General features: G+C 55.1%; 3 protein-coding genes across 4 annotated transcripts; 2 read left to right on the top strand and 1 right to left on the bottom strand.

The window, feature by feature from the left end:
- The first annotated feature begins 169 nt into the window (after window positions 1-169).
- LOC144066279 (F-box/WD repeat-containing protein 7-like) lies at window positions 170-6269 on the top strand. Its single transcript, XM_077589701.1, has 13 exons — window positions 170-325; window positions 823-905; window positions 983-1118; window positions 3509-3643; window positions 3749-3872; window positions 4041-4177; window positions 4252-4365; window positions 4432-4613; window positions 4689-4914; window positions 4991-5057; window positions 5157-5300; window positions 5361-5510; window positions 5625-6269. Exons 1-13 carry the CDS (start codon window positions 287-289, stop codon window positions 5798-5800), a joined length of 1713 nt encoding a protein of 570 aa, XP_077445827.1. The 5' UTR covers window positions 170-286; the 3' UTR covers window positions 5801-6269.
- A 13-nt stretch (window positions 6270-6282) lies between these two features.
- Window positions 6283-8095, bottom strand: anapc10 (anaphase promoting complex subunit 10). The gene is made up of 4 exons (XM_077589735.1): window positions 7069-8095; window positions 6905-6995; window positions 6707-6827; window positions 6283-6599 (listed from the first exon to the last, which is right to left on the bottom strand). Exons 1-4 carry the CDS (start codon window positions 7181-7183, stop codon window positions 6366-6368), a joined length of 561 nt encoding a protein of 186 aa, XP_077445861.1. The 5' UTR covers window positions 7184-8095; the 3' UTR covers window positions 6283-6365.
- abce1 (ATP-binding cassette, sub-family E (OABP), member 1) lies at window positions 7696-11602 on the top strand. 2 transcript variants are annotated; one of them, XM_077589697.1, is made up of 19 exons: window positions 7696-7862; window positions 8398-8548; window positions 8610-8695; window positions 8763-8860; window positions 8919-9036; window positions 9103-9240; window positions 9302-9371; window positions 9438-9534; window positions 9612-9701; window positions 9780-9901; window positions 9962-10086; window positions 10163-10259; window positions 10346-10408; window positions 10484-10542; window positions 10616-10726; window positions 10799-10941; window positions 11002-11124; window positions 11194-11305; window positions 11380-11602. In XM_077589697.1, the coding sequence occupies exons 2-19, from the start codon at window positions 8446-8448 to the stop codon at window positions 11425-11427; spliced, it is 1803 nt and encodes a 600-aa protein (XP_077445823.1). In that variant the 5' UTR covers window positions 7696-7862; window positions 8398-8445; the 3' UTR covers window positions 11428-11602. The 2 variants fall into 2 exon arrangements, with proteins under 2 accessions (XP_077445823.1, XP_077445824.1); XM_077589698.1 differs by having other exon boundaries at window positions 7738-7922.
- The last annotated feature ends 43 nt before the right edge of the window (window positions 11603-11645 follow it).

Here is an 11645-nt window from a genome sequence, read left to right as displayed (position 1 = left end):
ACAGATTACTACAATCCCACAAGTTATCCTACAGATTTTTTAAAAAGGCGTGACAAGCAATCCAAAGCAAATCCTGAGAAATGAGTTCGTTTTTCGGTTTTTAAAATGAGGAGAAAAACAAAAAACAAAACAAACCGCTGGTTCATTTGGCCGCATTTGCGCGTTCTCGCTGTGCGCGTCCCCTCGCCTGCGACGTCACGCCCTCCGTTGACGTGACGACCGCGAGAAGACTGTAGGAGGGGTGGGGGGCCCCCGAGTGGTCTTGCTCGGTGGCTTTCGAGCGGCCATGGGCTTCTACGGGACCTTGAAGCTCATCTTCAACAAGGTGAGCAACCGATGAACGTCCACTTGGATGGACACTTTGCCGTCCTTTCGGATGACGAGGCGCTTTGACGCGCGTGCGCGAGCGCGAGCGCGCGGCCACTGCGGATCCGGGAAGGAGGAGGAGGAGGAGAGAGCTGCGTGACAGCGCCGATGGATGGAGGGGACCACCGGATGTTGGGGATGTCGTGGAAAAGCCCCCTCCTGGTCCCAGGCTTCTCTCCTATCGCCCGCTAAGAACCGCTAGCTCAGAAAGAGGGAAGATAGGAGCGATTAGGCTGTGGACGGGGAGGCGCAACACATTTTGCAATGACAAGGTCGAATGAGGAAGGGGAGGGGGGGGGGGGGACTCCCATCCATTATTGACTCATTGATTGGCCGTTGACTAGTGATAGATTAGAAAAAAATCAAGGCATTCTATGTTATCCTTAGGGGTGGGTGGAACCTGGGTGGAACCATGGTGGGTGCGACCCGGAACCCTAACCTCCATCCTTCCTCCAGGTGAAGCGGAAGCTCGATCACGTTCCCGAGGGGCGCCCCTTTTCGTCCGGGAAGAAGCAATGGCGAGGCGACGCCTACCTCAGGTACGCCGCCGCGAAATCCCCCCCCCCCGCCCCCGCGACTGTCGTGACTTTAAGCCCACCCTCCTCGCTCGCTGCAGTCCGTCCGGCGGCATCCAGCGTCCGCCCGCCACCTTCGGGGAGCTGCGGCTGGCCGACGGCCATTCGGCTCAGCGGCGGCGCGTCAACTCGGGCCCGCCCCCTTCCGGCCTGCAAGACTGGCTTGGCACCTTTCAGGTATGATGCTTTTTTTTAGGGGTAGTTGTAGTAGTAGGAGTAGTAGGAGTTGTAGTAGTAGGAGTAGTAGGACTTGTAGTAGTAGTAGTAGTAGTAGTAGTAGTAGTAGGAGGAGGAGTAGTAGTAGTAGGAGGAGTTGTAGTAGTAGTTGTTGTAGTAGTAGTAGTAGGAGTAATAGTAGTAGTAGGAGAAGGAGGAGGAGTTGTAGTATTAGTAGTAGGAGGAGGAGTAGTAGTAGTTGTAGTAGTAGGAGTAGTAGGAGTTGTAGTAGTAGGAGTAGTAGTAGTTGTAGTAGTAGGAGTTGTAGTAGTAGGAGTAGTAGTAGTTGTAGTAGGAGGAGGAAGAGTTGGAGTCGGAGTTGTGGTAGTAGTAGGGGTAGTTGTAGTAGTAGGAGTAGTAGTAGTTGTAGTAGGAGGAGGAAGAGTTGGAGTCGGAGTTGTGGTAGTAGTAGGGGTAGTTGTAGTAGTAGGAGTAGTAGTAGTTGTAGTAGGAGGAGGAAGAGTTGGAGTCGGAGTTGTGGTAGTAGTAGGGGTAGTTGTAGTAGTAGGAGTTGTATTAGTAGGATTTGTAGTAGTAGGAGTTCTAGTAGTAGTAGGAGGAGGAGGAGGAGGAGTTGTAGTATTAGTATTAGTAGTAGGAGGAGGAGTTGTGGTAGTTGTAGTAGTAGGAGTAGTAGTAGTTGTAGTAGTAGGAGGAGTAGGAGTTGTAGTAGTAGGAGTAGTAGTAGTTGTAGTAGTAGGAGTTGTAGTAGTAGGAGTAGTAGTAGTTGTAGTAGGAGGAGGAAGAGTTGGAGTCGGAGTTGTGGTAGTAGTAGGGGTAGTTGTAGTAGTAGGAGTTGTATTAGTAGGATTTGTAGTAGTAGGAGTTCTAGTAGTAGTAGGAGGAGGAGTAGTAGTAGTAGGAGGAGGAGTTGTAGTAGTTGTAGTAGTAGTAGGAGTAATAGTAGTAGTAGGAAAAGGAGGAGGAGGAGGAGTTGTAGTATTAGTAGTAGTAGGAGGAGTTGTGGTAGTTGTAGTAGTAGGAGTAGTAGTAGTTGTAGTAGTAGGAGTAGTAGGAGTTGTAGTATTAGGAGTAGTAGTAGTTGTAGTAGGAGGAGGAAGAGTTGGAGTCGGAGTTGTGGTAGTAGTAGGGGTAGTTGTAGTAGTAGGAGTTGTATTAGTAGGACTTGTAGTAGTAAGAGTTCTAGTAGTAGTAGTAGGAGGAGGAGTAGTAGTAGTAGTAGTAGTAGTAGGAGAAGGAGGAGGAGTTGTAGTATTAGTATTAGTAGGAGGAGGAGGAGTTGTGGTAGTTGTAGTAGTAGGAGTAGTAGTAGTTGTAGTAGTAGGAGTAGTAGTAGTTGTAGTAGGAGGAGGAAGAGTTGGAGTCGGAGTTGTGGTAGTAGTAGGGGTAGTTGTAGTAGTAGGAGTTGTATTAGTAGGATTTGTAGTAGTAGGAGTTCTAGTAGTAGTAGGAGGAGGAGTAGTAGTAGTAGTAGTAGTAGTAGTAGTAGTAGTAGTAGTAGTAGGAGAAGGAGGAGGAGGAGTTGTAGTATTAGTATTAGTAGTAGGAGGAGGAGTTGTGGTAGTAGTAGGAGAAGGAGGAGGAGGAGTTGTAGTATTAGTATTAGTAGTAGGAGGAGGAGTTGTGGTAGTAGTAGGAGTAGTAGTAGTTGTAGTAGTAGGAGTAGTAGGAGTTGTAGTAGTAGGAGTAGTAGTAGTTGTAGTAGTAGGAGTAGTAGTAGTTGTAGTAGGAGGAGGAAGAGTTGGAGTTGGAGTTGTGGTAGTAGTAGGGGTAGTTGTAGTAGTAGGAGTTGTATTAGTAGGACTTGTAGTAGTAAGAGTTCTAGTAGTAGTAGTAGGAGGAGGAGGAGTAGTAGTAGGAGGAGGAGGAGGAGGAGTTGTAGTAGTAGTTGTAGTAGTAGTAGGAGGAGGAATTGTAGTAGGAGTAGTTGTAGTAGTAGGAGTTGCATTAGTAGGACTTGTAGTAGTAGGTGTCGTAGTAGTAGTAGTAGAAGTCATAGCAGTCGGAGTTGTAGTAGTAGTAGTAGAAGTCATAGCAGTCGGAGTTGTAGTAGTAGTAGTAGAAGTTCTCATAGTAGCAGTAGGAGTTGTATTAGTAGGAGTTCTAGTAGTAGGATTCAGAGTTGTAGTAGTAGTAATACTAGTATTAGTAGTAGTAGTAGAAGTCATAGGAGTCGGAGTTGCAGTAGTAGTAGTAGAAGTGCTAGTAGTAGCAGTAGGAGTTGTATTAGTAGGAGGTGGAGTTGTTGTAGAAGTAGAAGTAGGAGTTCTCAATGAGCTTAAAAGGCTCCATTTTTTTCTCTGCCGGCTCCGATGTTAACCAGGAATTTTTCAAAACGAGTCGTTTACATGTTGATTTTCTCAGCCTCTGCGTTTGCCATTGCCTTGCAGGCGTGGAGCGTTCCCGAGAGGTTGCTGGCGCTCAACCAGTTGATCGACAGGTGTGAAACGGGCCAAGTCAAGCACGTCATGCAGCTCATCGAACCCCAGTTCCAGAGGGATTTCATTTCCCTGCTGCCCAAAGAGGTGGGACGGCGGCGGGACGGCAGCGGGACGGCGGCGGGGCGGCGGTGCGACGGGCTGCCTCTTTCCGCTTCCTCGTCACGTTTGTTTACTTCCGTCCGCACGCAGTTGGCTCTCTACGTGCTCAACTTCCTGGCACCCCGAGACCTGCTGCGGGCCGCCCAGACCTGCAGGTACTGGAGGATCTTGGCTGAAGACAACCTGCTGTGGAGGGAGAAGTGCCGCGAAGAAGGTGAGCGGGGGTGCCGGAGCCAACCTGACCTCAAATATTGTCTTCAAAGTTCCCATCCCGATGTCAATTTAAATCAGCGTGTTTGAAATCGTGCGGCCTTCCGCGCCAATCTAGTCACCGGTTCAGAGTGGGACACGTTTTAAGGCAGTGTCCCGTCCCCGTTGTCAGGCGTGCCCCAGTTCTCGTCGCCTCGCCAAAGGCCGGGCGTCAGGCCCGGCGTGGCGCTCGGCACGTGGAAGTCGACGTACATCCGACAGCACCGCATCGAGAGCAACTGGCGGAATGGGGGCGCACGTCAAGCGAAGGTGCGAGCGCCGCACCGCCACGCGCGCCGTCCCGCTAATAGCGGGCGCCTGCCCCTTGGCCCATCCGTCCCCAGGTCCTGAAAGGTCACGACGACCACGTCATCACCTGTCTCCAGTTCAGCGGCGACCTCATCGTCAGCGGTTCCGACGACAACACGCTCAAAGTGTGGTCAGCCGTCACCGGCGAGGTGGGTTCCTTCCATTGACGCGGCGGGGACGTTCCTCACGGCGTCTTTCCCCTTTTCGCCATCCAGTGCTTGCGTACCCTGACCGGCCACACGGGCGGCGTTTGGTGCAGTCAGATGGCGGCGGCCACGGTGGTCAGCGGCTCCACCGACCGCACGCTGCGGGTGTGGGACGCCGACGGCGGGGAGTGCGTCCACACGCTCTACGGGCACACGTCCACCGTGCGCTGCATGCATCTCCACGGCGACCGGTGAGCGGACCAAACCACGCCACGGGCCTCGATTGGCGGGAGGAGCCCACGTCGCCAATCCCCCAAACGTTCCAGGGTGGTGTCGGGGTCCCGGGACACGACCCTGCGCGTCTGGGACTTGGCGAGCGGTCGATGCGAGCACGTGCTGACCGGCCACGCGGCGGCGGTGCGCTGCGTCCAGTATGACGGCCGCCGGGTGGTTTCGGGGGGCTATGACTACGTGGTGAAAGTGTGGGACCCCCAAACGGAGGCGTGTCTCCACACTTTGCAGGGACACACCAACCGGGTGTACTCGCTGCAGGTAAACGCGCGCCGCGGGGCGCCGAAAGCCAATGTTGACCAGGAATAAGTCAAAGGTAGACGTGTGCTATGCGCAGTTTGACGGCGTTTTCGTGGTGAGCGGCTCGCTGGACACGTCGATCCGGGTTTGGGACGTCGAGACGGGTAGGGTCTTTAGCTCTTTATTTTATCTTCGGGTCAAAATAATATTTGGCGAGTTGGCGGGGTTGGAATCGATTGGTCGCTGAATGCGTCTCCGCTTAGGCGGATGCATCCACACGCTGACGGGTCACCAGTCCCTGACTAGCGGCATGGAGCTTCGGGACCGCATCTTGGTCTCCGGCAACGCCGATTCCACCGTTCGCGTGTGGGACATCCGAACGGGACGCTGTCTGCACACCCTGCAAGGTAGGCCGGAAGCGCCGACCGAGGCCGGCCCGACCGTGACGTCGCCGACGTCCCCGGCAGGTCCCAACAAGCACCGGTCGGCGGTGACGTGCCTGCAGTTCTGCCGGGGCCTGGTCCTGTCCAGCTCGGACGACGGCACCGTCAAGCTGTGGGACCTCCGAACGGGGGCCTGGCTGCGTGACGTGGTGGCGCTGCAGAGTTGCGGATCCGGTAAGTGCCGGATCTGACCGGGATCTGAGGTTCTCCGTGCGGATCCGGTAAGTGCCGGATCTGACCGGGATCTGAGGTTCTCCGCAAATGCCGCACCTCGCGCCGTGTCCGCAGGCGGCGTGGTTTGGCGGATCAAGGCCTCGGACACCAGGCTGGTTTGCGCGGCCGGCAGCAGGGTCGGGACCGAGGAGACCAAACTACTGGTGCTGGACTTCGACCTGGAGGAGAAGACGCCGAGCTGGTCGGACGGAGAGGACGTCTCGGAGGATTCCATTTGCCAAGATTTTTGACCTAACCCGGTGCACGCATGATCTTGACCCTCTGTTGTGGCCCCGGCAAAAACTGCAGATCGTGGATTCGTGTCTAAGTGTTTCAGCGAAACGCCAAATGCTTTGTTAAGACTTTTACAAAGCCCACTTGACCAGATATGAAGCTAAATGCAAGATGGTGTCAAAACAAGAGAAGGATGTATATATGTATTGTGCTTTTGCTTAGCTAACGCCTCCGAGTTTAAAAATGTGATCTTCCCCTGGCCAAGGTCTCTCACCCCCGGCCGGATTGAAGTCATCGCAAGTATAAAGGTCGGTCCATTTGAAAAGGGGGCTGGCAACGTTCCTTCGCTGCCAACCCCCCCACTTCAAATGGATTGGTTTTCTAGCCCGGTCAATGAGGTAACGCACTTTACGCTAGCTAGTACGGCCGTCGTCGCCATAGAAACTCGGCTACTGTGGTCAATAAAAATGACTTTTCGAACAAGGAGTACGCAGCCACATTTGATTCGTCAACGTTTTATTTACAACGGAACAAAGTACAAAAAAAAAAAACGAAGACACCCGACGACCGAAGCGGGGCGGATCATCTGATGGTTCGGTACATCAAGAATTCCACGGTGGTGCACGGCGGGAACATTCCAATGGAGCGCTCCCGCACCGGCGTGTAGACTTTGATTTGCCGCATGTGCGTGTCTCGCCCGTTCTGGTGGTTGGCCAGAACGGCGATCTGGATCATGAAGGTGCGCACGGGTTCGTTGCTTCGCTGGTTGGCCAGCGACACGTGGATCCAGCCGCTGGGTTCAACCATCTCCAGTTGCTGCACGGACGGAGAACAAAGATAAAGGTCACTGGTCGGCTATGGAAGTGTTTATTTTCTCCTCAGAGGATGTAGAATCTATGAGCGGCAAGGTACGATCTTCTCACCCTGACTTCGTGCAGGTCGTGGAAGTTGTCCCCCACTCTGACGGAGATCTTGCTGGGCGTGTAGCTCTCGTCCGACTTGTAGTCGGCGTAAATGCACACCATCTTCACCGTGGTCCTCCTCCTGGTGGCGGAAGCAGCGAAGAAGAAACGGTTGAGCGCACCTGGGAACCAGGTGGCTCCGAGGGGGGCGTGACGTACCGAAACTGGATGTTGACCAGGTGAGGTTGAGATCCATCTGACTGCCAGTAGGTCTCCAGGTTGTCGTCCCTCAGCTGGTCCACGCCAAAGCCTCGGGAAGTCCGAAATGGGTTTAGATAAATGATAAGACGGGTACAAAAGGGCGTGTCCGGGTGGGAGTTTACCTGGTTTGCAGGAGGACAGAGACCACACCGCCTGTGAGCCGATCTCCCGAACAGTCCCGGTTCGCTCCAGCTGCTTCGGATCGGCTCCGGGCGGCGTCTTGCTCGGGGTAGTCATCGTCTGAAGAGGAAAAGATTGTGGAGCCCAGAAGCCGGAGAACTTTGGTTCATGTAGTAGTCTTGCGCCTCAAGACGCCCCCTCTCGAGTCCTCTTTCACGACTTTTTAGCGCAGTTTACGGCGAGTCCGTGAAGCGAATATAGATTAAAAGTTCCCCAAGTCTCCAAATGAAATCTAGCTACCCTTTTTATATCCATAAATATGTAAAAGTTGGAGAAAATTGGAAAACCTTCCTTCACTTGATGTTTTGCTTGTATTTCTTCGGTTTTTGAATTGAACGGTTGGTGGCATTACTGCCACCTAGCGATCATTCCGCAGAACAAAGCAGGGACTCTTTCTGATCGCAAGATCAAATATATATCAAAAGATATCAAATATCAGTCATTTCCTTCTAAATGTGTGGTTAAAAGTAGAACATCGGTGACGTTAAATGCACTTATTTGGTTGAAATCTACTCCAATTGTGTTCATACAACGGGGCGGCCGTAGTCTCCTGTCGCGCGTTTGTGACGTCGCCAGCATGCGTCGCGCGCTAAATGCGAAACCTCCGCTCCGCCATCTTTACGACCGGCTTCCAGGAAAGGAACACGTTGCTCCCCTCTCTCTGCTCCGCATTTTCCTTGTTTTTTTCGCGTCCTCTTCCCTTTGTCTTAATTCGGAAATATCGGAGCCGTTTGGGGTGAGTTGGCATCTATCCGGGAACCTTGAGCGCTGTTTTTCCTTCGCTAAGCCCCGTTTGGTGAGTTGGCGAGGGAGCGGCTGTCAGATGAACGAGCGCAGGCCGCACATTCTAGCCAAATGCTACATGCTAAGGCAACAACAGGTTCGCCTAACAATACAGAACGTGAACATTAACCACGGTCGCTTTCCCCCAGTTCTGTGCCACGTCCCTTTCCCTCGGCGTAATTGCGTCGCATTTGGATGACGAACGTGTTCAAATATGGCGCATTTTTATTACAAAGAAGGGGTTAAATAAGAGTTCAATAAGTTTGCCACTCCGCCCATTTGAGCCTTTAAAAAAGTATAAATCTACCCGTGCTAAGTAGGTTTTGGTGGTGTAAATGACATATCATAATGATACAAGCGGGCACGGGTGGGTATGTTGTGATAAGACATTGACACGTGTTCCAGCAAAGTCGTGGAGGGGGACAAAACTGATAAACTGACCTTGTTTTCTTCACTTTCTCTCCCCAAACAAACACTGCATACCGAAGGGTCACCAGCTCGGCGGGTCCAGGCCTCCGTTGTAGCGGCGGCCCACCATGGCGGATAAGAACACCAGGATCGCCATCGTCAACCACGACAAGTGCAAACCCAAGAAATGTCGGCAAGAGTGCAAAAAGAGCTGCCCGGTGGTCCGCATGGGTGAGTTGGCGAGGGCGGCGGGAGTCCCCAGCGGGCCGCTAACGAGCGCCGCCGTCCGCAGGGAAGCTCTGCATCGAGGTGACGCCGCAGAGTAAAATCGTTTGGATCTCCGAGTCCCTCTGCATCGGCTGCGGCATCTGCATCAAGGTAGGCGCGCCGTCCATCGGCGCCGCCGCCGCCATCTCCCTCGCCTGACGCCGGCGTGTCGCGACAGAAATGTCCGTTCGGGGCGCTGTCTATCGTCAACCTGCCCAGCAACCTGGAAAAGGAGACCACGCACAGATATGGCGCCAACTCCTTTAAACTGCACCGGTACGTGTACCCCCGCGACGACGACGGCGCCATCGGTTTGACCGCCGATTTTGCGCAGCTTGCCCATTCCGAGACCGGGAGAGGTTTTAGGGTTGGTGGGGACCAACGGAATCGGCAAGTCCACCGCCCTCAAAATCCTGGCCGGGAAACTGAAACCCAATCTGGGAAAGTTCGACGTGAGTTTTGCGTCGGCCGAAATCAATTCGAGGCGGAAATGGAGGACGTCCCCCTTGGACTTTCAGAGTCCTCCGGACTGGCAGGAGATCCTCACTCACTTCCGCGGCTCGGAGCTGCAGAATTACTTCACCAAAATCCTGGAGGACGACCTCCGCGCTATCGTCAAGCCGCAGTACGTGGACCAGATCCCCAAGACGGTCAAGGTACGCTCGTCCGCGCTTCGGCTGGCCTTTCCGCGGTGACCTTTCGTCTGCCCCCCCGCAGGGATCGGTCGGCGCCATCCTGAGCAGAAAAGACGACATGGACACGCAGACCCTGGTCTGCCAGCAGCTCGGTACGACCCCTTAACCTCCGGGGGAAGAGGGCGGCGCTCACGGCCAGCTGTCTTGTCGCCGAGCAGATCTGAGTCACCTACGGGAGAGGAACGTGGAAGACCTGTCGGGAGGAGAGCTCCAAAGGTTCGCCTGCGCCGTGGTCTGCATCCAGCGGGCCGACATGTAAGACGCCCTCCCGGCCGCCGTCGCGTACCCGCCACCGCCGCGGCCGACCCGAGCCTGCGCCGACTGTCTCGCAGCTTCATGTTTGACGAGCCGTCCAGCTACCTGGACGTCAAGCAGAGGCTGAAGGCCGCCATCACCATCCGCTCGCTCATCACGCCAGACAGGTGCTCGTTCGTCGCCCACCCATCGTGAGGCAAAAAAGTGGGGGTGGAATGACGTGGGCTGGGTTTTTGCATGGGCAGGTACATCATCGTGGTGGAACACGACTTGAGCGTCTTGGATTACCTGTCCGACTTCATCTGCTGCCTTTACGGCGTCCCCAGCGCCTACGGAGTGGTCACCATGCCCTTCAGCGTCCGAGAAGGTTAGCTTCCGGCCTCCGTGGCCGGCCTCGCCGCGCTCCGCTAACGGGCGCGCCGCTCAGGCATCAACATCTTCTTGGACGGCTACGTTCCCACGGAGAACCTGCGCTTCCGGGAGACCTCCCTGGTCTTCAAAGTGGCCGAGACGGCCAACGAGGAGGAGGTCAAGCGCCTTCGCCACTACCAGGTCGGGCGGCGGCGCTTCGTTCCAAGGGGGAGTGCGCGCCAAAGCCGGTGGGCTCACGGTCTGCGTGTCTCCACAGTATCCCCAAATGGCCAAGACCATGGGAGAGTTCACCTTGGAGATCAAGGCGGGGGAATTCACCGACTCGGAGATCATGGTCATGCTGGGGGAGAACGGTACGCAATGACGACCATGGCGGCGGCGAGACGGCCACCCATGCGGTTTTGTTTTTTCTTCTTCAGGAATTGTCTCTCATTTGCAGGCACGGGGAAGACCACCTTCATCCGGATGTTGGCGGGAGGACTCAAACCAGACGACGACGGAGGTGGCACGGCGGGCGGGCAGAAGTAGCACGCGGCCACGCCCCCCTGGATTGTAACACGCGTTTGTCTTTCGCAAGGTGACGTTCCCATCCTCAACGTGAGCTACAAACCTCAGACCATCAGTCCCAAGTTCAAGGTAGCTTTCGCCGAGTTCCCGTCATTGTCGGCGGCGGTTCCGACGAGTCACGGGTCGGCGGTCCGTCCCGCAGGGCAGCGTCCGCGCGCTCCTGCACGACAAGATCCGAGACGCCTACACGCACCCTCAGTTCATCACGGACGTGATGAAGCCCATGCAGATCGAGAGCATCATCGACCAGGACGTGAGGACGGAGAACGCGCGGCGACGCCCGCGGCGCCCCGATTTGAGCGCGTGACCCCGCCCCTCCCCACAGGTGCAGAACCTTTCCGGAGGTGAGCTGCAGAGAGTGGCCCTCACCTTGTGTCTGGGCAAACCGGCCGACGTCTACCTGATCGACGAACCCTCGGCGTACCTGGACTCCGAGCAGCGGTTGATGGCGGCCAGGGTCATCAAGAGGTGCGTGGGCGGGCCGTTGGGGGCCGCGCTGGCCAATAACACGCTGGCGTGGCTTCGCAGGTACATCCTCCACGCGAAGAAGACGGCGTTCGTGGTGGAGCACGATTTCATCATGGCCACCTACCTGGCGGATCGCGTCATCGTCTTTGACGGGATTCCCTCCAAGCACACGGCCGCCAATACGTAAGCGCCGCCGAGCGTCCCGGGAGAAGGGGGCGGAGTCATTTCCAAAGCTTTTGTCGCCGGCTTCAGTCCGCAGGGTCTCCTGGCGGGCATGAACCGCTTCCTGTCCCTGCTGGAAATCACCTTCCGCCGAGACCCCAACAACAACCGGCCGCGGATCAACAAGCTCAATTCCATCAAGGTGGCGTCGCGTCGCTTCGCCTCGCCAAACGCCGCTCGCGTTCCAACCCGGGGCCTTCCTTTCTCCGACCGCAGGACACGGAACAAAAGAAGAGCGGGAACTATTTCTTCCTGGACGACTAGGACGGCGGCGGATGAAGACGGACGGTGGATGAGGACGGACGGCGGATGAAGACGCCATGGGCGCAACGACGAGGCGTAGCCACGCCCTCCTCGTCTCTTCGAGGCCACAACTGTTGTCAAATCTTTTAAGAGACTGCCAGCAAAATCTACCAATAAATATATGGCGATAACCAAATTCTCCATCTTTGTTTATTTATTTTTTCAATGTCGGGAGATTT

This window comes from Stigmatopora argus, chromosome 20 (genome assembly GCF_051989625.1).
Source record: "Stigmatopora argus isolate UIUO_Sarg chromosome 20, RoL_Sarg_1.0, whole genome shotgun sequence".
Classification (NCBI taxonomy): Eukaryota; Metazoa; Chordata; class Actinopteri; order Syngnathiformes; family Syngnathidae; genus Stigmatopora; species Stigmatopora argus.
This window is presented reverse-complemented; position numbering and strand designations above follow the sequence as displayed.

What these genes read in the sequence shown, in the direction of transcription:
- LOC144066279 (XM_077589701.1), top strand. Translation starts at nt 287, where the DNA reads ATGGGCTTCTACGGGACCTTGAAGCTCATCTTCAACAAG. An exon ending in ACCGGGTGTACTCGCTGCAG is followed by an intron (nt 4,915 to 4,990) that starts GTAAACGCGCGC and finishes TGCTATGCGCAG; the next exon opens with TTTGACGGCGTTTTCGTGGT. An exon ending in GCTGCAGAGTTGCGGATCCG is followed by an intron (nt 5,511 to 5,624) that starts GTAAGTGCCGGA and finishes CCGTGTCCGCAG; the next exon opens with GCGGCGTGGTTTGGCGGATC.
- anapc10 (XM_077589735.1), bottom strand. Translation starts at nt 7,183, where the DNA reads ATGACTACCCCGAGCAAGACGCCGCCCGGAGCCGATCCGAAGCAGCTG. An exon ending in CTGGTCAACATCCAGTTTCG is followed by an intron (nt 6,828 to 6,904) that starts GTACGTCACGCC and finishes TTCCGCCACCAG; the next exon opens with GAGGAGGACCACGGTGAAGA. An exon ending in ACGACCTGCACGAAGTCAGG is followed by an intron (nt 6,600 to 6,706) that starts GTGAGAAGATCG and finishes CCGTCCGTGCAG; the next exon opens with CAACTGGAGATGGTTGAACC.
- abce1 (XM_077589697.1), top strand. Translation starts at nt 8,446, where the DNA reads ATGGCGGATAAGAACACCAGGATCGCCATCGTCAACCACGACAAGTGC. An exon ending in GGTCATGCTGGGGGAGAACG is followed by an intron (nt 10,260 to 10,345) that starts GTACGCAATGAC and finishes TCTCATTTGCAG; the next exon opens with GCACGGGGAAGACCACCTTC. An exon ending in ACAAGCTCAATTCCATCAAG is followed by an intron (nt 11,306 to 11,379) that starts GTGGCGTCGCGT and finishes CTCCGACCGCAG; the next exon opens with GACACGGAACAAAAGAAGAG.